The sequence below is a fragment of the Eptatretus burgeri genome, chromosome 3 (genome assembly GCF_056783735.1).
Source record: "Eptatretus burgeri isolate ZD-2024b chromosome 3, Ebu_testis_v1, whole genome shotgun sequence".
Classification (NCBI taxonomy): Eukaryota; Metazoa; Chordata; class Myxini; order Myxiniformes; family Myxinidae; genus Eptatretus; species Eptatretus burgeri.
The window spans coordinates 76,905,153-76,929,119 of NC_140963.1; the positions used below are offsets into that span (position 1 = coordinate 76,905,153).

Sequence of the window (23,967 nt, forward strand, 5' to 3'; positions counted from 1 at the left end):
AAGGGGTGCACTGGAAGAACATAGAGATCATGGAGTAGATAGGAAGGGTCAGAGGACAGAGAGAGCAGATGGAGCAATATCGGAGAATAGACAGTAGAAAACAGAGACCACCAACCTGTGTGCGATGTGAAAGCACTGGACCTTCCACCGTGTGTGTGTGTGTGTGTGTGTGTGTGTGTGTGTGTGTGTGTGTGTGTGTGTGTGTGTGTGTGTGTGTGTGTGTGTGTGTGTGTGTGTGTGTGTGTGTGTGTGTGTGTGTTCATGAAGTTGACATGACCACAAATATTTCACAGCCATTTGTGGAATGATGATTTAACCAGTATTTCTCCGTTCTCACATACGAGTGAATATTTAACATTGTTGATGATTATGATACAGAAGGCACAATGAGGGCTGTCTGATGTGTGATGTCCTCAATGGCACAGAGAGCTGCAGAAGCAGATCGACCAGCAAGAGGGTCCCTCCGTCCCGATAGATCAGCACAGCCCTTTGGGTCAATTCTGCTGCTTCCTCTGCTCCCGTCTGTTCTACCCGATTATCGACAAACGCCTTCTTTGCCGGGGCTGTCACTACTTCGTGTGTCATGGATGTGCCACGTATGAACACCACACTGGCTCTTGGCTCTGCTCCCAGTGCCAGAAACAATGGTGAGTGCAGCTGTGCTGGGATAACGTGGGGTAACCTGGAAAAAGAAAAAATAAACCATGAGAGAAATTGTCCATGGGAGTATTGTTACTCCAACGAGGAAAAATCTCAAACTGTTTTCTCCCCAAATTATCTGTGTAAATGTGTCCCTTTTGTTTTTTTTTTTTTTAATTTTAAAGAGAATACATGGATTTTATTGTTATATTTTAACGTTGTAGATGAATTTTACACTTTCAGTATAGTACATATTTTAATTTCATAATTCATCTCGAATAATCATTCATCTGTAAGCCTGGTGTTGGCTTAACGGTTAAGGTGGCTGGTTTAAGGGTCCAGGGTCCAGAGTTCAAGCCCTGTCTTCTGGTTGAATTAACACCAGGTGGGGTTGACTCAACTTGTCATCCTTTCAAGGTCTGCAAAATGAGTACCAGCTTACTGGTAATAGAGGCACAGCATCAGCAGCACACCTGCACTTCCAGATAAATGATGCAGCCAAGCAGCCACATGCTGCATACTAATAAATAAATTAATCTGTCTAGTAAGTCACAGCAGTACAAACCACCGAGTAGCACAGTACATACAACTGGGTCACACAGTGCAGTATGTAACACCGAGTAGCACATTACTGTGTTGCTCACTACGTACGACTGTGTCACTCAATACGTACGACTGTGTTGTTCAGTGTGTGCTGTGGTACAGCAAACTTATTCTCACGAGGCACTCTTACTGTTCTTTTTCCCCCAGGTATTTTCATGCCACCTCATTGGAATGGTACTACAAGGTTCTGAAAAACAGGTTCAAACAGCCGAGCAGTGTTAATGTCTCAACAATTTTATCACAACACCACTCCACAGGCCTTCACCATGACCATGTACCAGGCAAGCGGTATGAAATTGAAGTTGTTTATGTGCTGTGGTGAACTTTTACTTATTTCTCAATACAACATGACAGGACAGGTAAAATAGATCAAGTCATCATTGTGGAGAGGGGAGGGGTCTGAAGACTTGGAGTGGGAGGTGGGGGGGTGGAGGGGTCTGGAGGGGGTCGGAGTTGAGGAATTGGGGTAGGTGGGTTTATTTAATCAAGCAACATCTTTTGGGAGCACATAGCATAGACGATATTAAAGTCCCATGATATGCTGTATTTTACTGTTCTTTGCACAATATTATTGAAGTCACATTTTTCATGACACAGAATTTCTGCAAGTACCTGCAACACGAGTCACGACAACAGTGATACTCATATCTAGGCGAGAAGAGAACCGTTTGTCTGTGTGTGTGTCTGTCGCAATTTTTCTCAGAGATGACTGAACAGATCTACGTCAAACATTCAGCGGTTCGTCAGTGAGTGTTCAGGAGTGTTTTCGGCCAAAAAAAACTTCCAAATTTTTGAAGAAAAAAAAAGTTCCATTTTTTTTTTTTATGCTGTATAGTGCCGAAGCCTTTTTGATTAATGACAGTTATATTCAAGTACACAAAAGTTTTAATAAATATAAACAATAAACAGGAATTTAAATACAAATAAACCTCTTCCGGAAGCGATCAAAGTTAGTGGAACACCGTCTTATTCTTCCTCATGAACAGCACCATATTTATATATCAGGGTCAAACTTAACCCAGAAACATTAAGGATACATTCACGAGCATCCATTTGATGCATAACATCGAATTCCACTTCAAAGGTAACACTTTTACAACGCCTCTTCGCCAATAATCTACAGGGTGTTTATAAAGTCCCGTTACCCACTCCGCAGAACCTGATACATGAATATAATGAACACACAAGCCGTTTCAGTGTGAATTATGAATACACGAGACTTTTAGGGTCATAAAAACTAATATATTAACATGAATATACAATATATATATATATATATATATATATATATTGTTGTGGGCCGGGGGGTCGGTGGCGAGAACGACCACGAGGTGGGGAAAGCTTGCATCGTCTCCCACCAAACTCCCCGGAATTGTAGGCCGTCGCTCCGGATAATTCCGTGACGCGGCGGGTCGCTGAACTGACCGTGGTCGCCAATATTTCAACCGCGTAGCGTGGGGTCTATTTGTCTATAACCAATTTACCTAATTAACTACACGATTTCGACTAGCGGGGAAAGCATGCTCTCGGCACGTCTTGCTCGAACCGGCTCACTCTACCGACTCCGGTAGAGTTCCAACTACCGACTACCAACTCCGGTTCCGGTGCAGCCGAGCGGAACTGCCAAAGCCGTGCCGGCTGGAATAAACGGATTATCGGGTATAAAACCCCGCCTAAACTCAGATCCGAACCATGCTGGAACACTTCAAGAAGGGACGGAAACGGACTGGGGATATTTCTAACAAGTTTTATTTACAGTAAAAGACAAAGGCAAGACTTAACGCGAATATGCAAGCAAGGAATATTTACAATGATCCACAAACACTTCTTCAGTTCTACTTAAAGACGGGCCCACACGCAGACACACACACAAATGAAAATAAACCCAGAGTTCTTTATTGGACCCTCGCAGCTGAGGAGAGAGACAAGCTGGGGGTCAGAGTTCAGATGGGTACCTGGCCGTCGGAGAAAGGGGGTACTCTGTGCTGTAGCACCTGACAATGGTCGCTGGTTTGGTCCCTCGTCGCATGTGTGGCACTCGAGGTTCGTGGCAGATCGAGTGGTGAATGGCCGGGGTCCACGGAGGGGGGTCGGGGTCACTCTTTCCTTCCTTGTAGAGGGCCAGCAGAGACACGTTCGCTGCCTCTGCGACCTTCTGCTCAACCCTCGTGACAGCCCTCGTAACAACCACTGTTACCACCCCTTTGTAACAGCCTTCGTAACCCCTTTGTGACAGCAAAAACTCCAACACTGCCTCAAAGAGTGCTCGAGAATTTATGGACCTCCCTCAGCGGGGAGGGGCCTTGGTGAACACACCTCACTGTCCGCCTTTGATTGGACAGAGTCCCACGGCATACCTTTCCGGGGCGGGGTTTCGGCCTTGTTTGGAGAAAGCCGACCCTCCCTCCGCGCGTGTTCGAGAAAGGTCGTGGTGGTGAAACTCCCTCGGGAATCCGTCTTAGGCAAAGGTGTGCTGTGGCCCGTGAACCGAGGGCTGGAAGCGTGATGGTACCGTGGATCGTAATGGGCCGAGGGGTCCTGCAGATGGGATGGTTGTTAGATGGCTTGTTAGATGTAATAACCTAATTAAAAGAAATCGCAACGCATGCCTTTGATTCTCCCACTAGACAAAAGGAAAGGGATCTGACTACACACATACTTAACGACATTACTGACATTTGGGACATCTGTATGTTGAATGCTTATGGTTTCTCAATCTGCAACTATATACAGTGGGGAGAACAAGTATTTGATACACTGCCGATTTAGCAGGTTTTCCCACTTACAAAGCACATAGAGGTCTGTAATTTTTACCATAGGTACACTTCAACTGTGAAAGACGGAATCTAAAACAGAAAATCCTGAAAATCACATTGTATGATTTTTAAATAATTAATTTGCATTTTATTGCATGAAATAAGTATTTGATACATCAGAAAAACAGAACTTAATATTTGGTACAGAAACCTTTGTTTGCAATTACAGAGATCAGACGTTTCCTGTAGTTCTTAACCAGGTTTGCACAGACTGCAGCAGGGATTTTGGCCCACTCCTCAATACAGATCTTCTCCAGATCCTTCAGGTTTCGGGGCTGTCGCTGGGCAACACAGACTTTCAGCTCCCTCCAAAGATTTTCTATTGGGTTCAGGTCTGGAGACTGGTGAGGCCACTCCAGGACCTCGAGATGCTTCTTACGGAGCCACTCCTTATTTGCCCTGGCTGTGTGTTTCGGGTCGTTGTCATGCTGGAAGACCCAGCCACGCCCCATCTTCATTGCTCTTGTTGAGGGAAGGAGGTTGTTGGCCAAGATCTCGCGATACATGGCCACATCCATCCTCCCCTAAATACGGTGCAGTTGTCCTGTCCCCTTTGCAGAAAAGCATCCCCAAAGAATGATGTTTCCACCTCCATGCTTCACGGTTGGGATGGTGTTCTTGGTGTTGTACTCATCCTTCTTCTTCCTCCAAACACGGCAAGTGGAGTTTAAACCAAAAAGATCTATTTTGGTGTCATCAGACCACATGACCTTCTCCCATTCCTCCTCTGGATCATCCAGATGGTCATTGGCAAACTTCAGACGGGCCTGGACATGCGCTGGCTTGAGCAGAGGGACCTTGTGTGTGCTGCAGGATTTTAATCCATGACGTCGTAGTGTGTTACTAATGGTTTTCTTTGATACTGTGGTCCCAGCTCTCTTCAGGTCATTGACCAGGTCCTGCCATGTAGTTCTGGGCTGATCCCTCACCTTTCTCATGATCATTGAGGCTCCACGAGGTGAGATCTTGCATGGAGCCCCAGACCGAGGGAGATTGACTGTTATCTTGAACTTCTTCCATTTTCTAATAATTGCGCCAACAGTTGTTGCCTTTTCACCAAGCTGCTTTCCTATTGTCCTGTAGCCCATCCCAGCCTTGTGCAAGTCTACAATTTTGTCCCTGATGTCCTTCGACAGCTCTCTGGTCTTGCCCATTGTGGAGAGGTTGGAGTCTGATTGATTGAGTGTGGACAGCTGTCTTTTATGCAGATAACGAGTTCAAACAGGTGCAGTTAACACAGGTAATGAGTGGAGAATGGGAGGGCTTCTTAAAGACAAAACTAACAGGTCTGTGAGAGCCAGAATTCTTACTGGTTGGTAGGTGATCAAATACTTATTTCATCCAATAAAATGCAAATTAATTATTTAAAAATCATACAATGTGATGTTCAGGATTTTTGTTTTAGATTCCGTCTTTCACAGTTGAAGTGTACCTATGATAAAAATTACAGACCTCTACGTGCTTTCTAAGTGGAAAAACCTGCAAAATCGGCAGTGTATCAAATACTTGTTCTACCCACTGTATATATATATATATATATATATATATATATATATATATATATATATATATATATATATATATACACACCTCTGTCTAACCACTGACTGATATTAAAGATAAGTGCCTTTTGGGTGATGAAGAAAGATGTAATTTTGCATGCCGATGGATATTGAAGCTGATACACCAGGAAAAATCACAACTGTGGGAAAGCATCCGCAAATTAAAATATCTTCGAATGCAGGTGTGTGACCCAAAACAATGGGGAAACATGGTTCATATGCTTACACAATCTGTAAGGTGTGTGTGTGTGTGTGTGTGTGTGTGTGTGTGTGTGTGTGTGTGTGTGTGTGTGTGTGTGTGTGTGTGTGTGTGTGTGTGTGTGTGTTGATGTATAGTTACAGCCGTGGGTCAGTTGCTATTGCCCGGTGCTCTTCCTGTTCACAGTTCCAGACCCATGGGGACCAACACACGTGTCATAACCATCCCTATCATTCAGTCGATGCATTGCAATCCCCCAAGACGAGAAAGAGTATCTCGCCTGGGGCACTGATCAACCACAGACTCGAGCGTGGCATAGAGTGTGTCCTTCACGGTGAGATCACTCGCCTCAGTCTGAGTATATTCAGAGACCAGGGACATGACACCCAAGGAGTGACGAATCCTTCGTCTCATAATATGCTCGTTGACCGGTGTAACCTCAATTATCATTGAAGTCATCTTATTGGACACAGCCACAGCAACTGCTTGGGCATTGTAACCATCAGAGGGGCCAGAACAATGGTACGTGTAACCACCCGCCATGATCTCGCCGCAATCCGGTCTCCGAACCTCAGAGAGTGCTGCAATACCGATGTTCAAACACTTGAGCTCAGATAATAACAGAGACAGGTGATCATCCTCTTAGGGATCGGATATTCCTGGCACCCACCCAAAGGGACCGCCTCAGGTTAACCTAAGCAGACCGCCGTCTGGTGAATGACACCGAAGCAGCACCCCGACACACACTACCGCAATCTAACCCGGGAAGGTTACCCCGTGGTTTCCCTCCTATCAAAGAGTGGGTGTTCCAAAGGCTTTGCCCCAATCCCATCATCCGGTGAGCTGCCTTGTGAAGGGAAGCTGCACAGGAGGTACTCCCACCGAGTGGGTTTTCATATTTCTTTGCGTTTTTAGTACGTTTTGCGGAATGAAGGGTTTTACGGTGGCCGGAGTGCAAATCCTGCCACCAACCTCCTAATAAGAAGTAACCCAGCTGCAGGAGGACGTCTGCAGACACGGTTGGGTACTAGATATGGATGGCCTTGGCTCACAAGGAGCTCCTCTGCTCTTTGACAGGTTTTGTTCTTCATCCTGCTGGGTGACTATAGCCATACACCCTTTTCACCAGAAAACCTGGTGGGGGAGATGGTTTCGTTGCCAAGAACCCTACCATGAAACAAGTTTGTCCAGGTTTACATGGTGCCTTATCAAGTCACAGATCTAATCTGGCCTGACTCCATATATACACAAAACATACCAGGGTAGATGATGATGAGAAGGTTGGGGGGGGGGGTTGTGCAGTAACCAGAATGTGTGACCACCCTTTCGGGTACAGTGCATTTCTTTATGTGCGAAGTTGATTTTGCGATTTCTTGGTTTCGGGTCTCATGGTCATATGACAGTTGCAATTCCACGGGGCTTAATGTCACGGGATTGAGAGTTGGACAGGTGACCGTGACACGACATTTATTTTATAAATCTCTGTATCGTGCCTAAGCCTTTGTGGTTTCGTGAAAGGTGATATTGAATGATACCCGACCCCATTCCTCCGTGGGTGTATGGAAGTGTTTCGGCCCCCACAAAAATATACTGGGAAATGCTGGGTACCCAGGTGAGTTGTCAATAAAGGGCCATCTCGTCATTTGGCTGTGCACAGGGGCAGGAGGTTAGAGGGGTTAGAGGGGTTGGGGGGAGGTCGAGGTTATAATTTCCACCATATTTGCATACATAATAATCATATAGCCCCTCAAAATAAAAACGTTCATTTTTCTTGACGATGCTCACACTTTGGGGTGACGTACATTCTGATTGTTTACTTTGTGTGGAATGAATGATTTAAATATTTTCTGGACTTGTACTGCTGTCATTTACATGACTTGTTTTATTGTCTCAAGGTTCCTCTTCACTGTGCAAACCCAAAAGAATCCAGGCAGGTGAGCAATCTTTGGAAACTCTTTTGGAAATCAAGGCTTGCCATTATAAATCAGAATATCTCCGCATTGTCATCATAAATGAGTTCTTCTAATCTGTCTGTACTTTGCTTTCCGAACCTCCTCACCCTCCATCCCCACCCCCCTCGCAGGGTGCACATGGTCCACAATCAACCCCCTTCTGATGAAAGTCCCAAAATCCAGAATCACTGCTCACCTCCACTCATACTTTCCTCTTTTTTCCCACCTATGGAATCAGTCTCTTCAATCTTATTCTTCCCTCCAGGTTTTCAAGACAGCTGTTCACCACCATCTCCGATTTCCCCCCCCCCCACCCCACCCCACCCATTCAAAACCATAATCTTTTCTACCCCTGTTCAACCCCCCCAATCCTATCTCTTTAAACCCCCCAATCCAAGTTTCCAGTTTGTCCTTCCTGACAGTTTGCAGCTATATCCATCTTGTCCACCACACATGTCATATCCCAGCCCTCATTCTTCCCCACATCACTTATTTCTTCAAATGTCCCTGTATTTTGCCCCTTAACCATGCTGTCGGTGCATTTCCCCCTCTCCTGCTGTTCATTTTGTTCTGTTACATCCTGATCCATTGTATGTTCCAGCTCCACCCGGAGCCTCGACTTTGTATACAAAATAGTGTTCACCTGATGCGTGTCTCACCTTGCCGTGCATTGCAGGTGAAAGGACGATGGAGGATTGGTCAAAAGCCATGCGCATGGCTGGGGAAGTGATACAAGAGACTCTAGAGAAGGGCGATTATGACAGGGAAAGCCAGGTGAGACATCCGTTAACAGTCCATCAGTGCGACATGAGCTGGTTTGTTCTGCAAGCATATCTTCACTTTGCACCACTCACCTGTTTCCTCCAGACACACCATTTATTTAAAAAAAATGCTCTGCTCTCAAACTTTCCTTTGTTGTTCATTTGAGTGCCGACATGAGCACAGTGAGGGCACCTCAATCCATTTTTTGACGTTTAATTGGCACAGGAACTGCTCACACCGAAGTGGTGTGCAATGTTTCACCTTCCTCCTCATTCATGTCGTCGAGTCATTGGGGCTGAGTCCTCGAACCTGGGACCTACATAAAACCTTCATACTTTCTTAAACACATTACAGTGGTTGATGTTGGTTTATCTTGAGGTTTCCTGTACCAATAATAATGTGATAAATCAAAAGAGGAAATAAGAAGGCACTAAATTAGGGATTACATAAACAGGTAGATTGTTGATTATGTGACTAGTACATCTTTCTCCAGGATAAACGAGCATGAGGATGTGTGTGACTGTTATAGGAGAAAAAAATTGAATTACAGTTTCTAAAGGAACATCGTTTGGAGATGACAGAAGAACTCGCCACTACGATCTACCAACAGGTGATTCATTAATTAGATCTGGTTCCGCTTGTTCGCATTCACCAAGCATTGCTGACTGATATGTGCTGAAATGCCTTTCTCACCTGGAAAACACCTTCCTGGCAGATTGCAAACGAAAAGCACCATTCCCAAGAGGCCAGAGTCGTCGTCTCAGGAAGGCGGCGCCTTTCCATGCCCAGCACAGCAGTTGAGGAGATCGAGCACAGCAGTCAAGGGACTTGTTTTTTAAACTCTTTCCTTGGATATAATTGCCACATCCAGGTGAGTGATGACCCAGAGCTTTTAAATGTGTGATTTAAAACACAGAACTATATTTGCTGTATTGCATGTTTATTGATTCTTGACCTCAAACCATAAAGCAATTATCTTGTGTGGATATGAACTGGTTTTCCTTAAAATACATTATGCAGACATTTTGATTCAAAAGTACTCCTATTACTCTCACTAACACACAACCAGCAAGCTCTTCCTACTCGCACCGCAACGACAGAGCATTGTAGGTCCAATTAATTTCTATCTCCCTCACGTGCCTCGACACTGCATATAATTTTTTTTTTTTTTTACATCTACAGTTACAAGCTACATTATAGGCCCAAAGTTATTTTCATCAACCTCGCTGCTCGGAAGCAATGAATCAGGCTGGGCTTCGACTCTGTCGGGAGAACATACACAAATTTCAAATATATGTATATATATATATATATATATATATATATATGTACATGTATATATATGACCAACCCACATCTCTCACCTGTGAATGGAGAGAATAGCCAATCAGCTTTCACCTAATCAACGAAACTGAGGTGGCTCAGATTATATAAATAATTGACACCTCCCACACTCCTCGAGCCAAAGAAGCTGCATAAAGCAACCCAAGAAGGCCGACACAAAGTAAACGCTTGGGAAAGGTTCGAAACAGCAAAGCGCTTACCTTGCGTAGGCCTTCTTGGGTTGCTTTATGCAGCTTCTTCAGATCATGTAGATCAGCTTCTTCAAAAAAAAAAAAAAAAAGGCTGCACTTATTTTCAGATATTTTTATTTGCAGACGCTTTCCAATGGTTCAGTGATTTCCCCCCTCCCCCAGTGTATCGGCTTTGATGTACGTCGACACACAAATCTTTAACTCTGTCACCTGGAAGGTACCGAACATTAATTTCAGTCAGTGAGTGAATCAATCAGTCAGTTAGTGGTTAGAATGAGTTATATATAATACAAACAGGGAATGCTTACACATTATAAGCAATAATGAACCGTGCTTCCCCATTGTCTTGGGTCGCTCACCAACATTTATTTATATTTTCATTTACGGATACTTTACGACTGATCTGTGATTTTTCCCTGTGTATCCGCTTCGATATCTATTGGCATACAAAATTACCGTGTTTCCCCTTTGTCTCGGGTCGCTCATCTGCATTTATTTTTTTCATTTATTACCTCTGCCATAGAAGGTGAAAGGTTATGTTTTCAGCCCTTTCTGTCTGTTTGTTTATCTGTGTACAGGATATCTCGTATATTTGTAGAGGAATTCGCACAAAACTTGGTGGACATGTTGGGTGTGTGACAGGGAAGAATTGATTCAATTTTGGTGAAGATCTGAATCCGGATCCGGATCTGATCATTTTTTTACGTGATTCTTCACCCTTGAGAGATGGCGCGAAACCGATATATAACACGATATCTCAAAAAGTTGTGAACAGATTCAGATGAAACTTGGTGGACAGTTTGGGTGTTTTACCATGATGAATTGATTTGATTTTGGTGAAGATCTGATTCTGGATCTGGATATAAGTATTATTTAATTTTTTAAGTGATTCTCACCATTGAGAGATATGGGCAAAAACGATGTATAGCATGATATTTCAAAAGTGTATTGGGCCAGATATGTTCTCATGGATCAGGCATTGTGTGGCGGAGGTATGTGCTCGACCTAGTGCCCTTCTCGTTTATATTTTCATTTACGGCCACTTTATGATGTCTGTGTGATATTTCCCAGTGTACCGCTTCGATATCCATCGGCATGCAAAATTACCGTGCCTTGGGTCGCTTGTCTTGTCATGACCCATTGTCTTGGGTCGCTCACCTGCATTTGTTTTTTGTCCCATTTATTTATTTTCATTTATTTATATTTTCATTTGCAGACACTTGCCGATGGTTCTGTGATTTTAACCGGTGTATGGGTTTCGATGTCCATCGGAAAGTAAAATTTCAGCTTTCGACGTTACTCAGAAGGTAATGAACATTAATATCAGTCCATCAGTGAGTGAGTGAGTCAGTGAGTTGTTAGAAAGAGCATTATATATTAGATGAGCAAATACCACCCATCGCTTCGCTGATGGGAATACTGAGAGAGGGGGGGAGAGAGAGAGAGGAGAGGAGAGGGATAGATAGATATATGGGGGAAAGAGAGGAGGGAGGGAGAGATTAGTGGTGAGGGAAAAGGATGTGGCATAAGGTGAGAGGAAGGGAAGGCAGATGTGCGGTTGAGCGCTAATTATGATTCATACTGTCTCATCAAAATGCTTCTGCAGAGAATAACAGTGAAGATGGAAACAAAATGTCTGAAATCCATTTTCTTCTGGTCATACACAGAGACAAACACTGCCCGAACTGGTCTGGAGCAAAGCCATCCAGAAACAAACACTGTCCAAAGACAAACACTGCCCAGACATGTCCAGGGACAAACAAACACCGCCCGGACATATCTGTTGACAAACGGACACCGCCCGGACATATCTGTTGACAAACGGACACCGCCCGGACATATCTGTTGACAAACGGACACCGCCCGGACATATCTGTTGACAAACGGACACCGCCCGGACATATCTGTTGACAAACGGACACCGCCCGGACATATCTGTTGACAAACGGACACCGCCCGGACATATCTGTTGACAAACGGACACCGCCCGGACATATCTGTTGACAAACGGACACCGCCCGGACATATCTGTTGACAAACGGACACCGCCCGGACATATCTGTTGACAAACGGACACCGCCCGGACATATCTGTTGACAAACGGACACCGCCCGGACATATCTGTTGACAAACGGACACCGCCCGGACACATCCGTTGACAAACAATCACCGAAAAGACACGTCCAAGTACAAACATCGCTCGGACACAAACACCATCCGGTCATAATAGAGAGAGATAGGGAGAGCGAGAGATAGAGAGAGCGAGAGAGTGAGAGAGATAGAGATAGATAGGGGAGTTAGCAGAGAGAAAATGTTATCCTTTATGAATACACACACACACACACACACACACGATATACATTAGTGCTTGGCTGGTATCGGCAATTTTTCGGTAATCAGCCGATTTGAGTTGGTGTGATTACCGACTACAGTACATACAGTACACAACCCTTTCACTCTTGTTTTGGGGGAATTTCAATAAACAAACTAGAACTGCCACTTTATAACTGCTGGCAGTGATGACCGGGTACCCGTACACGACGCCTTCGATACGACGTGAGACTTAAACGACGGTCGCAAAGTTTTGCGACGATAGGATGAGCGGTTCCGGAGAAAACGATATTTAATGTTTTTCTTGAATCCGACGTGGCTGGCGAACCGTGTGACCTATCAATTAGAAATTAACAAACTTATATTCACCACAAGGGTGCGATACGTACGTGAAGTTTCCCCTCGATCTGACCGGCCGTTCTGGAGAAGAAGGTGTTTGAGGGTTTTAGGGTAAATTCGACGTGGCCGCCAAACCGTGTGACCTATCGATTAGAAATTAACAAACTTGTGAAAGGATGTCTTGGGGAAAGTGTGCGTGAATTTTTGCCTCGATCTGTCCGGCTGTTCTGGAGAAGAATAAAAAAAAATTATAAATTTTCAATCCAAGAGGGCTGACGAACCATGTGACCTATGACATCACAAATTTATATTCTGCTTCAAACCGTGTGTTGGAACACGTCTGTCAAGTTTTGTGTTAATCGGAAAAGGTGTGTTTTTCTATCCAAGCTGGCCGCCACACAATGTGACGACGTCATCATTTTTAGCATGTCTTATTTTAGAACTTCATTATTTACTCTTATTCTTCATTTTTACTCTTCTTATTCTTCATTTTTACTCTTCATCTTCTTCTTCTTCTTCTTCATTTTTTACTCTTCTTCATTTTTTACTCTTCTTCTTCATTCATTTTTTACTCTTCTTCATTCATTTTTTACTCTTCTTCTTCATTTTTTACTCCTGTTCTTCATTATTTATTCTTCTTCTTCATTTTTTCTCTTCTTCATTTTTTACTCTTCTTCATTTATTACTCTTCTTCTCCATTTTATTACTCCTCTTCTTCTTTTTATTACTCTTCTTCTTCTTTTTATTACTCTTCTTCTACATTTTCTTACTCTTCTTCTACATTTTCTTACTCTTCTTCCTCATTTTATTACTCTTCTTCTTCATTATTTACTCTTCTAAATTAAAATTAAGAGAGCTCGGCCTTCTCCTTCTCCTTCTCCTTCTCCTTCTCCTTCTTCTTCTTCTTCTTCTGACAGATCCTTGAGGACTCGACTACTTCAGATACAGGATCCGTATCTCCTTAAATACTAAACACTTGTACACGTCCTCGCATTGAGGGTGCCTTTTGAGAGGGTCCATCATGAACTTTTTAATATATTTGGACATTTGCTTTAAAGTTTCGAAAAGTTCACGTTACTATTTAAAGATTATTCCATTTAATGTATTGTAATTTCGTAAATACACTATTTTCTTGTCATGAACGACGCTCGTCCATGACTGGTCTTGGCTCCGTCAAGGCATGTGATGAAATATCGGAAGTTGTCTTTTTGTTCTTCTTCTTCTTAAGTTCTTGTTCTTCTTCTTCTGGTGAAGACAAAACCTTTAGGATGCGGCTCTTGGACACATTTGTCCTTGTTAACATATGTGCAGGCATGGGGCTAGATTATAGTAGCCAAGTCTTGCTTCGATAGGCTATGTGGTTCCAGAGAAAACATTATTTAATATAATTCTTGAGTCCAACATGGCTGCCAAACCATGTGACCTATCAATGAGAAATTAACAAACTTGTGAAAGGATGTCTTGCGGAAAGTTTGTGTGAATTTTTGCCTCAATCTGTCTGGCTGTTCTGGAGAAGAAGATTTTTAAAATTTATTAATTTTCAATCCAAGATGGCAGACAAACCATGTGATCTATGACATCATAACTTTAAATTCTGCTTCCAATCGTGTAGTGGAACACGTTTGTGAAGTTTCGTCTTTATCAGACAAAGTGCGTTATTCTATCCAAGACGGCCGCCAAACCATGTGACATGTGACGTCATAATTTTAACGTGCATGCAGGCATGGGGGTAGATTATATTGGCCAAGTTTCGCTTCGATAGGTTATGTGGTTCCAGAGAAAACATTATTTAATATAATTCTTGAATCCAACATGGCCGCCAAACCATGTGACTTATCAATTAGAAATTAACAAAGTTATATTCACCACTCGTGTGCACTACTCAGACCTCGGCCCTTGATACAACATGAGATACATGAGATGACAAAAAATTATATTCTGCTTTCAACTGTGTCGTGGAACATGTCTGAAGTTTCGTGTTAATCGGAAAAGGTGCGTTTTTCTATCCAAGATGGCCGCCCAACTATGTGACTTGTGATGTCATAATTTATACCATGTATGCAGACATCATGGGGGATGGCAGTTGCAAATTTTCGCTTCAATAGGTTAAGCTGTTCCAGAGAAAACATTATTTAATATTTTTCTTAAATCCAACATGGCCACCAAACCATGTGACTTGTGACGTAATAATTTTTACCATGTATGCAGAATTGATGGAAGATGCATTTGCAAATTTTCGCTTCGATAGGTTAAGCGGTTCCAGAGAAAGCATTATTTAATATTTTCCTTAAATCCAACATGGCTGCCAAACGATGTGACCTATCAATTAGAAATTAACAAAGTTATATTCACTACTCGTGTGCACTACCCAGACCTTGGCCCTTGATACAACATGAGATACATGAGATGACAAAAAATTTAGATTCTGCTTTCAACTGTGTCGTGGAACATGTCTGTGAAGTTTCGTGTTAATCGGAAAAGGTTCTTTTTTTTTTATTTTTTTATTTTTTTGTATACCTTGGTCGAGGCTCGTATGAGTGCTAACACACAACTCACAGAAAGGAGGCATGAGACAAGAGGGGCGGGAGTGGAAGGGACAAAACAGTGGGGAACAGACACATTAGGTGAACTGTGGAAGGGAGAGGGATGAGGATGGGACGGAGAACATGGCGAAGAGAAGATGGACATTTCGGGGACTTTCAGGAAGGAAAGCAGGAGAAATGAAGGAAGTGGGCTTGGGTGGATTATCGGGGGTAGAAAAGATCGAGGATTTGGATGGGGGAAGATAAGAGGTGGTGGTGAACAGCTGTTTTGAAAGCCTGGAGGGAAGAATGGGAAAGAATAGAGTGAGGAAGTTTATTCCAAAGGCGGGAAAAAAGAGGAATGAAAGAGTGAAGATGAGCAGTGATTCGTGATTTTGGTAGTTTTACCAGAAGGGGGTTGTTGGCGGACCTTGAGCGCCCTGTGGAAATGTGGTGGGGTCAAATCGCAGAGAGAGCAGGGGGGGGCAAGGCTGGAGAGGAGTCAGTAGAAGACAGAAAGACCACCGACCAACCTGCGGTGATTGAGTGAGAGGCCCAAAGACTCAGCTTCATTGCGGGAGATGCCGATGATCTTAAATGCCCTGGTTTCGACAGCGTGAAGCCGAGAAAGGTGGGAGGCAGGAGCACCAGCCCAGAGGGGAGAGCAGTACTCCATCAGGCTACGGACAAAAGCTTTGTAAGTGGTCAGGAGCTCAAGAGGGCCGAGGAAGGACTTAGCACGATGGAGGATTCCCATTCGGCGACTGGCTTTTGAGGCGAGGTTGGAAATGTGACTTTCCCAGGAAAGGTCATGGCAGATAGTGAGACCAAGAAGCTTGAAAGAAAAGACTTCTTCCAGAGGATTGTTGAGAAAGTGGATGGGGGGGGTTTTGTAAACGGTCCTTTCGAAGAGACATAGTGAGAGTGTGAGATTTGTCTGGATTGAAAGACATGTTCCACGTGTTGGACCAGTTTGTGATTTTATCCAGATCTGCAGTGTGCGAAGAAGCTGCTGCTTTCCGGTCTGATGGATGACAGATGGTACGGCAGAGGGTGGAGTCGTCGGCAAAGAGAAATACAGGATTTTCCAGAGAGTCCGAGAGATCATTGATGAAAACCAGAAAAAGAACAGGGCCCAGAACGCTACCTTGAGGAACTCCAGCCTGCACAGGAAGAGGGGATGAAAGACCTCCATTTAGGGCCACACGTTGACTGCGACAGGAGAGGAAGTCTGTGAGCCATGAGTGGAGATGGCCTTGAATACCATGGGAAGAGAGTTTGGTGAGTAGGGCAGGGTGCCAGACTGTGTCAAAAGCACGTGATATGTCCAGGGATACGGCTCGGATTTCCTGTCTGGCATTGAGGACCTCCATCCATTGATGGGAGAGCAGAAGCAGCATATCCAGGGTAGAGTGACCTGGTCTGAAACCAAATTGATGATTGGAAATCAAGCCATTGGAGAAGAGGAAGGATTTCATGTCTGAAGCGATAATGGATTCCATCACCTTGCTGATGATTGGGAGAAGGCTGATTGGTCTGTAGTTACAGGGATCTGTTTTTGCACCTTTTTTATGCAGGGCAGTGATGTTAGCAGATTTCCAAGCAGATGGCAGATGACCTTGGGCAAATGAGAGGGTGAATAGAACAGAGAGAGGGTGAGCAAGAGCAGAAGAGCAGGCTTTGAGGACACGTGGGCTGATGCCGTCTGGACCGGTTGCAGAATCTGACTCGAGGTTTGAAAGCAAGCTCTCCACCTTGTCAGGAGAAAAGGATACAGAGTCCAGGGACAGTTGGGTGCGACTGGGTAAAGTGGGTAGAGATAGTGATGGGTTTAGGACACAAGATTTAGCTGCAAACACCGAGTTTAGAGATTCAGCTTTATCACGTGGGGAATCAGCAGTGCGGCCATTTGAGGTAAGGGAGGGGATGGAGGGGGAACATACACCAGAAACAGATTTGATTAAACGCCACCAGGATTTTGAGGAGGGAGAGAGGTTTGAGAGTTCAGACTTGAGATGAGAAAGATGTTGTTTTCTGGCTCTCCTGAGGGTAGATACACACTTGTTCCGAGCTTTGTGGAAAGAACTGAGATTGCCCTCAGTTGGGTTTGCTTTCCATGAGGGAAAGGCAAGTTGTTTCAGGACAACTGCCTCGCCACAAGATTCAGTAAACCAAGGGCGGGAGGAAGGGTAAGACAACTGAACACGAGAGGGGATAAATCTGTGCATGAGGGAGAGCAAGTTTCTTTGAAAGAATTCCCAGGATGAGTTGATGTTTGAGAAAGTAGTGATAGGAGACCAGTCTGTAAGTTTGATGGCTGCTCGGAGACCCTGCCAGTCGGCTTGAGTGAAATGCCAGACTCGACGGCGGTGAGGTGGTTCTCTGATAACAGTCAGAGAGATGTCCACTTTGACAAGGATGTGGTCAGAAGAACCAATTGGAGCGAAGGAAGAGCAGCAGATATTGTCAGGGAAATTGGTCAAAATCAGATCCAGAAGAGATTGTGTACCATTGGTTGAGATCCGGGTCGGGAAGTTGACCGATTGAGTCAGTCCCAATGAGTCACAGAAAGCTTTTGCTGAGGTGCCATGGCAGGTGAGAGAGGTACCCACACCGAGCCAACTGGCGTGATGACAATTGAAGTCACCACATAAGAGGAAGAGAGAGTTTGGATGAGAAGATAGAAGATGGTCCATGTTTTCGGATAGTGAGGTGTAGATGGAGTCATCACTGTTCGGTGGATGGTACAGTACACATATAAACATGAGGTGGGAGTGGAGGGGAAGCCGAAGCCAGAGGTATTCCTGGGGGTGTGGGGGAGTGAGAGCAGTGCATGGAGAGTGAGGAATAGAGTCTTTGATGAAGAGAGCAACACCTCCACCAGGACGAGGCTCAGGTCTGTCATACCGAAAGAGGGAGTAACCAGGGAGAGATACTTGGGAGTCAGACACGTCTTGGGAGAGGAAAGTTTCTGTTAGGCAGATAATGTCTGGTTTGTCAGTGGCAACCTGGATGGAAAGATCTGAAAGGTTTGAGCGAAGGCCCCGGATATTTGAGGTCCACACTTTTAATGAAGAGGAAGGGGAGGAGGCTTTGGGTGCAGGAGGGGGAGGGGGAGGGTAGGACAAGGGACGAGGGGTCAGGTAAGGAGGGTTGCTGAAGGAGTGTGGGGTATTGCAGAATAGCGAGGGGAGGGGCCGAATGAGGAGGAGAAAAGGCTCTGTGGTGCTGGGGGAGAGGGGGGACAAGAGACAAGGAAGAAGGCAGTTGAGGATTTGAGGAGGTGGAGTGAAGAGATGGAGCTGAGAGGGCAGTGGAGAGAGGCAGGTTGGTGGATGAGAGGGGGGGGGAACTTTGAGAAGGAAGAGTGAGGGGGATGAAAGGTGGGAGAAAGGTGAGGGGGGAATTTTTGAGAGAGGTGAGAGGGAGGCTTGGAGGGAGAAGAGTGGGATGGTTGCTTTGAGAGCGAGAGTGAGGGGTGAGGGGGGCTTGGAAAAAAAGAATGGTTGATGGAAAGCGAGCATCCATGGCAAACTGTGGTTTTTAAAAGTTCGTTTTTAAGGTTCGTTTTTCTATCCAAGATGGCCACCCAACTATCTGACTTGTGACGTAATAAGTTTTAAAAGTTCGTTTTAAAGGTTCGTTTTTCTATCCAAGATGGCCACCCAACTATGTGACTTGTGACGTAATAATTTTTACCATGTATGCAGAATTGATGGAAGATGGCATTTGCAAATTTTCGCTTCGATAGGTTAAGCGGTTCCAGAGAAAACATTATTTAATATTTTTCTTAAATCCAACATGGCTGCCAAACGATGTGACCTATCAATTAGAAATTAACAAACTTGTATTCCCTACTCATGTGAAATACGTGTGTGAAGTTTCCCCTTGATCAGATCAGCCGTTCTGGAGAAGACGATGTTTGAAGTTTTTAGGGTAAATTCAAGATGGCCACCAAACCATGTGACCGATCAAGAAGAAATTAACAAACTTGAGAAAGTACCACATGGGGAATATATGTTTAAAGTTTCGTCTCAATCTGTCTTGCCGTTCTGGAGAAGAAGATTTTGAAAATTTATTCATTTTCAATGCAAGATGGCTGCCGAACCATGTGACCTATAACATCATAAGTTTACATTCAGCTTCCCATCGAGGACCCTAACAAGTGTGTGAAGTTTTTTATAAATCGGATAAGGTCAGTTTTTCTATCCAAGATGGCTGCCAAACCATGTGACTTGTGACGTCATAATTTTTACTATAAATGCAGACATCATGGAGGATGATAGTAGCAAATTTTCGCTTCGATTGGTTATGTGATTCCAGACAAAACATTATTTAATATTTTTCATGAATCCAACATGGCTATCAAACCATGTGACCTATCAATTAGAAATTAACAAACTTATATTCCCTACTCGTGGCCAATATGTTTGTGAAGTTTCCCCTTGATCTGACAAGCCGTTCTGGAGAAGAAGATGTTTGAAGGTTTTGGGTAATTTCAAGATGGCCGCCAAACCATATGACTATCAATAAGAAATTAACAAACTTGATAAAGGACCTCATGGGGAATGTGTGTGTAAAGTTTCGCCTCAATCTGTTTAGCCGTTCTGGAGAAGAAGATTTTTTTTTTTTTAATTCCCAAAACAAGATGGCTGCCGAACCAAGTGACCTATGACGTCATAATATATTTTTCTACGGTCAATTGTTGTGCAGATGAGGCTCAAGAAATTCCAGATTTTTCCTATGCAGCGTTGTACCTAACAAATTTTGACCGGCACACCTCTTGACCGATGACCTCACGAAAAATCACCCCTGTTCCCCTTGAGGAGCTTATTCAAATGTATGAAGCGAAAACATTTTTACCCTGGAAAGTTTCAGAGATACAGACGTCCAAAGTTTATCGTTTTTTTCAAGATGGCACCCGTACCACGTGACCTATGACGTCACAATTACCACGTAAGTTTGCTATCAAAAAAGATACATACTATGGTGAAAATTTTGTGTCGATCGGACTTACCGTTCCTGAGAAAATGATTTTTAAAGCGAAAGAACCCGAAAAATTGCCGGCGGAAAAAGAAAAATAATAAATAAGAAAATAAACAGAAGAATAATAATAGGGTTCCCTGTCAGAATGACAGGGTACCCTAATTAAGAAAATAACTTTTCCTTATAGACGTTTCAAGGAGATGTGCATAAACATTATTCTTTATAAACAACTGCCAATCGTCTAAGTCAGGTGGAAAACATTTGTCTCTGTAATTTAGAAAATGAGCTAATATGGCGAACGACTCGGGAATCAAGTGTTATCAAATATATTTTGCTTTGAAACTCACAAAGAGAAACCACATAGCCTTTCTTAAGCACACCCGGTTCATATAAAATAACCAACTGCTTTAGAAACAGTCACAAGGACAAAGGAAAACATGATTGCACGTACGCTGCTAAAGTTAAAAGTTAAAACCTCCACCACCCATCATCATCATAAGATACGGGATGAAATTTTGCCACCACAGCACCCATAACCAAGCATACAGGTGTGCGCACACCCCCGTGTAGAGTCCCTGTACAGATCCAAATCTATCCATATGTACCACATCCGTGTGTGCTGTCTACGTACCTCTACCTGGCAGCAACTGCCGACTGTACATCCCGATCGGGACATGAACTGTACTGCTATCGACTGTAGGGTGCTCGGCAAGTGGCTTAAGCACTCAAACAAGCACTCCAATTAAATGGTTGATTAGGAACGGCTGGCTTGGCAAGCGATAGCAAGCTGATTGGTAATGGCACAAATCCACAAAAAAAAAACTAAACTGCCAATTTCTTAACATTTTCAGATTTCACTCCAGAATTCAAGTTTAGTGCATGTGATCCGATCCTCGAAACTCAAATTATATTTTTATTATATACTTTAATTATTCCGTGAGAGTATGTCATACAAAGTCGCATCATAGAATGCATGAAATCTGTCCAAGCTCCTAACTTGAAAACTATAGCACTTAACAAAAGCGATGTTTTCAGCAATTCGTATTGAGTGAGGAAAGTGGGGGGAAAAAAACATATTTGAGCACTTTATCATTAAGAAACCGTTGCGGCCTTTTCCAAGTCAGGGAATTGTTGAGCAGGCCGAACAAAATGGTGAATTAAGACCCCAGCGAGATAACAGAGGATGTGCCTACAGACCACAGCAATAAAAGGCGAGGTGGCTGAGGATGCGTGTTGATTAAGGATATAATTAAATAAGGCCGTTAATTATCTTCAAAAGGGTGTTTTAATGAACCCAAACACCCAGCTTTCATTCCTGCACCGCCTTGGAATTATCTTGGTATGCATGCAAAGTTTGGAGCTGATAGGTTTCATGATTTTGGTGTTATGGAGGAGATGGATGGACGGACGGACGGACGGACGGACTGATGAACACACTGATATTTATTTATCTAGATAGATATAATATGTATGTACACGCTACTCCTACACTTGTTTTTCTTCTCATCAATGCCATTCTTGGCCCAATCTCACTTGGGGGAGGGGTGGGGTTAGTTTGCATCTTTCAGAGCTCATGCTAGCCTATCTCCTCTTCTAAGAAAGGTCTGTCCTGTTGTGTTTGTTTGGTGTTGGTACTGACTGCTCTCTTTGCCCCCCCCCCCAATTCTCACCCTTTCTTCAATCCCTGCTATTCTTTTTCTTTTTTCCCCCCTTTCCTCCTCTGTGTCAGCTCTTTGAGTTGTTGCAGCGCTTGTACAACATACAACAGAATTACTCCCACTTGGATCACAATGTTACTGACTTTCACAACCAGGTACAGCACTGCCTCCATCATTTGCACTTACAATCGTAATCATCGGTCATTTTTAACCATTTTCATTAAATTTTAATCACCAATTTCACTGGTATGAGACCATTCCTTAATGTTTTTTTTTATATACACAGTCAAGGCTCTTGGAAAAGCGAGAACACAGCACAGATCAGGACATGATATAACAAAAGGAACACCAGGAGGAGAGGAGAGGAGAGGAGAGGGTTAGGGTGGGGGGGACACCAACAGTAGGGAAGAGGGAGAATATCCACGATGGACATGATAGGGATGTGGGTAATGATGAGGGGTGGGGGAAATGCAAGGAGTGGACAAGATAGATACAAAAGCAAAATTTTGGGAGCTGTGGGTGTGTTTTAATGGGTGTAGAAAAGATCATGATTTAAGATGGGGAATGATTTTCGATGGTCGTGAACAGCTGTCTTGAAGACCTGGAGAGAAGAATGAGATTGGAGAGTGTATGGAAGTTGGTTCCACAGGCAGGAAAAAAAAGAGGAACACATGAGTGTGAGTGAGCAATGGTTCTGGATTTTCAGTTTCACAAGGAGGGGCTTGCTGGTGGACCCCGTGTGTCGTGCAGATACATGGGGCAGACAAAGCACCGAGTTGAGCAGAGGGTGCAAAACCAGAAAGGAGATGGTAGAAGACACAGACTACCGACATATCGGTGATGGCGAAGTGATAGGCCCATCGACTTGGCTTAATTATGAGATATTCCAATGACGGTTGAAGGAAAAGTGTTTTCACTCGTAATATTAACAAAAGCAACTTCATAAGTTATCGAATGGAAACACAAAAACCATGTGAGAAAGACAGCAAATGAAGGTAGAGTGTAAAAACAAAGTTAGAAATGGTTCAAAAAAAAAAAAGAGTATTATTGACATTAGTGAGGAGTAGCAGGATGTACATCAATTGTGCCAAGTATTCTATTGTATAGAAATAACATCATCATTATGTACCATGGAGTGTTGGTGCTGCCCAAGCATTAACTAGGCTACAATCATGGTCAGGTCACCATTCCAACTCAGGAAGTCAGGGCAGGAATTTGTAATTTGATCAGGGTATCTGCAATAGCTCACATACTCTTCATGAAGGACACCATGGGATCTTTAACACCCACTAACTAATGCCGGGGGACAGGACACCCAGTTTAACATCCATCCGAGGGATGGCACACACATTGATGAATCATCCTGCCAGTGAAACACCAGGATGACAGTTTATAGCTGCGTCAAGATTCGAACCCAGACTATATGGCTTAGAGGCAAGTGTGCATACTTCCAGGCCATTCTGCCAGCCCTGAAATAACATCTCAGGTACTGAATGAGACATTCAGTCTACAATATGGTTGTGTGTGCACATACTCCTCTAGCTCTTGCATGTCATTGGTTTCCTTCATTTTGTAAAATGTGTTTTTTTTTTTTTGTTTGTTTTTGGCCTCCCTCTGGAATGTGTTAGTTTATGAAAGCAACAAATACATAATAAGTATTGTTTTCTTGCGGTGACTCTGTTGACAGGACTCTGTGCCCTCCAGCTTCAGCCACGCATGTTCCATACATCAGCAGGATGAGTCCGTGCAGGTGTTTCCATATCATGCAACGGTTCAGCCTGACATGGAGGAGGAGGAGGAAGAGGAGGAGGAGGAAGTGGAGGAGGAGGAGGAATTCTATAAAAGGTTAGATGCACTGACTGGGGAGTGGAGTGAAGAAAGTGAGGATTCTGATGAAGGAAGCGGACAAGAGCTTGGACACCAAGCGTCCATCCAACAGAAAACGGTTCAATTGATCGATCGAACGTGTCACCATGATGACCTTTCTAATCAAATGGACCACGAGAAACAAACGGTTCATCTGCTTAAGGTGATTATCATGATATTGAACGTTCATGTTGGTG

The 23,967-nt window shown here is 43.7% G+C and overlaps 1 protein-coding gene across 1 annotated transcript in view; it reads left to right on the forward strand.

Moving 5' to 3' along the window:
• Positions 1-23,967, forward strand: part of LOC147030221 (uncharacterized) — a 54,740-nt gene that overhangs the window by 9,409 nt on the left and 21,364 nt on the right. The window contains exons 3-10 of the mRNA XM_085872170.1: positions 426-647; positions 1,390-1,523; positions 7,715-7,753; positions 8,448-8,545; positions 9,063-9,143; positions 9,249-9,404; positions 21,976-22,059; positions 23,592-23,964. Of these exons, the coding sequence (XP_085728296.1) occupies positions 426-647; positions 1,390-1,523; positions 7,715-7,753; positions 8,448-8,545; positions 9,063-9,143; positions 9,249-9,404; positions 21,976-22,059; positions 23,592-23,964 (1,187 nt within the window). The remainder of the gene's footprint in view (positions 1-425; positions 648-1,389; positions 1,524-7,714; positions 7,754-8,447; positions 8,546-9,062; positions 9,144-9,248; positions 9,405-21,975; positions 22,060-23,591; positions 23,965-23,967) is intronic.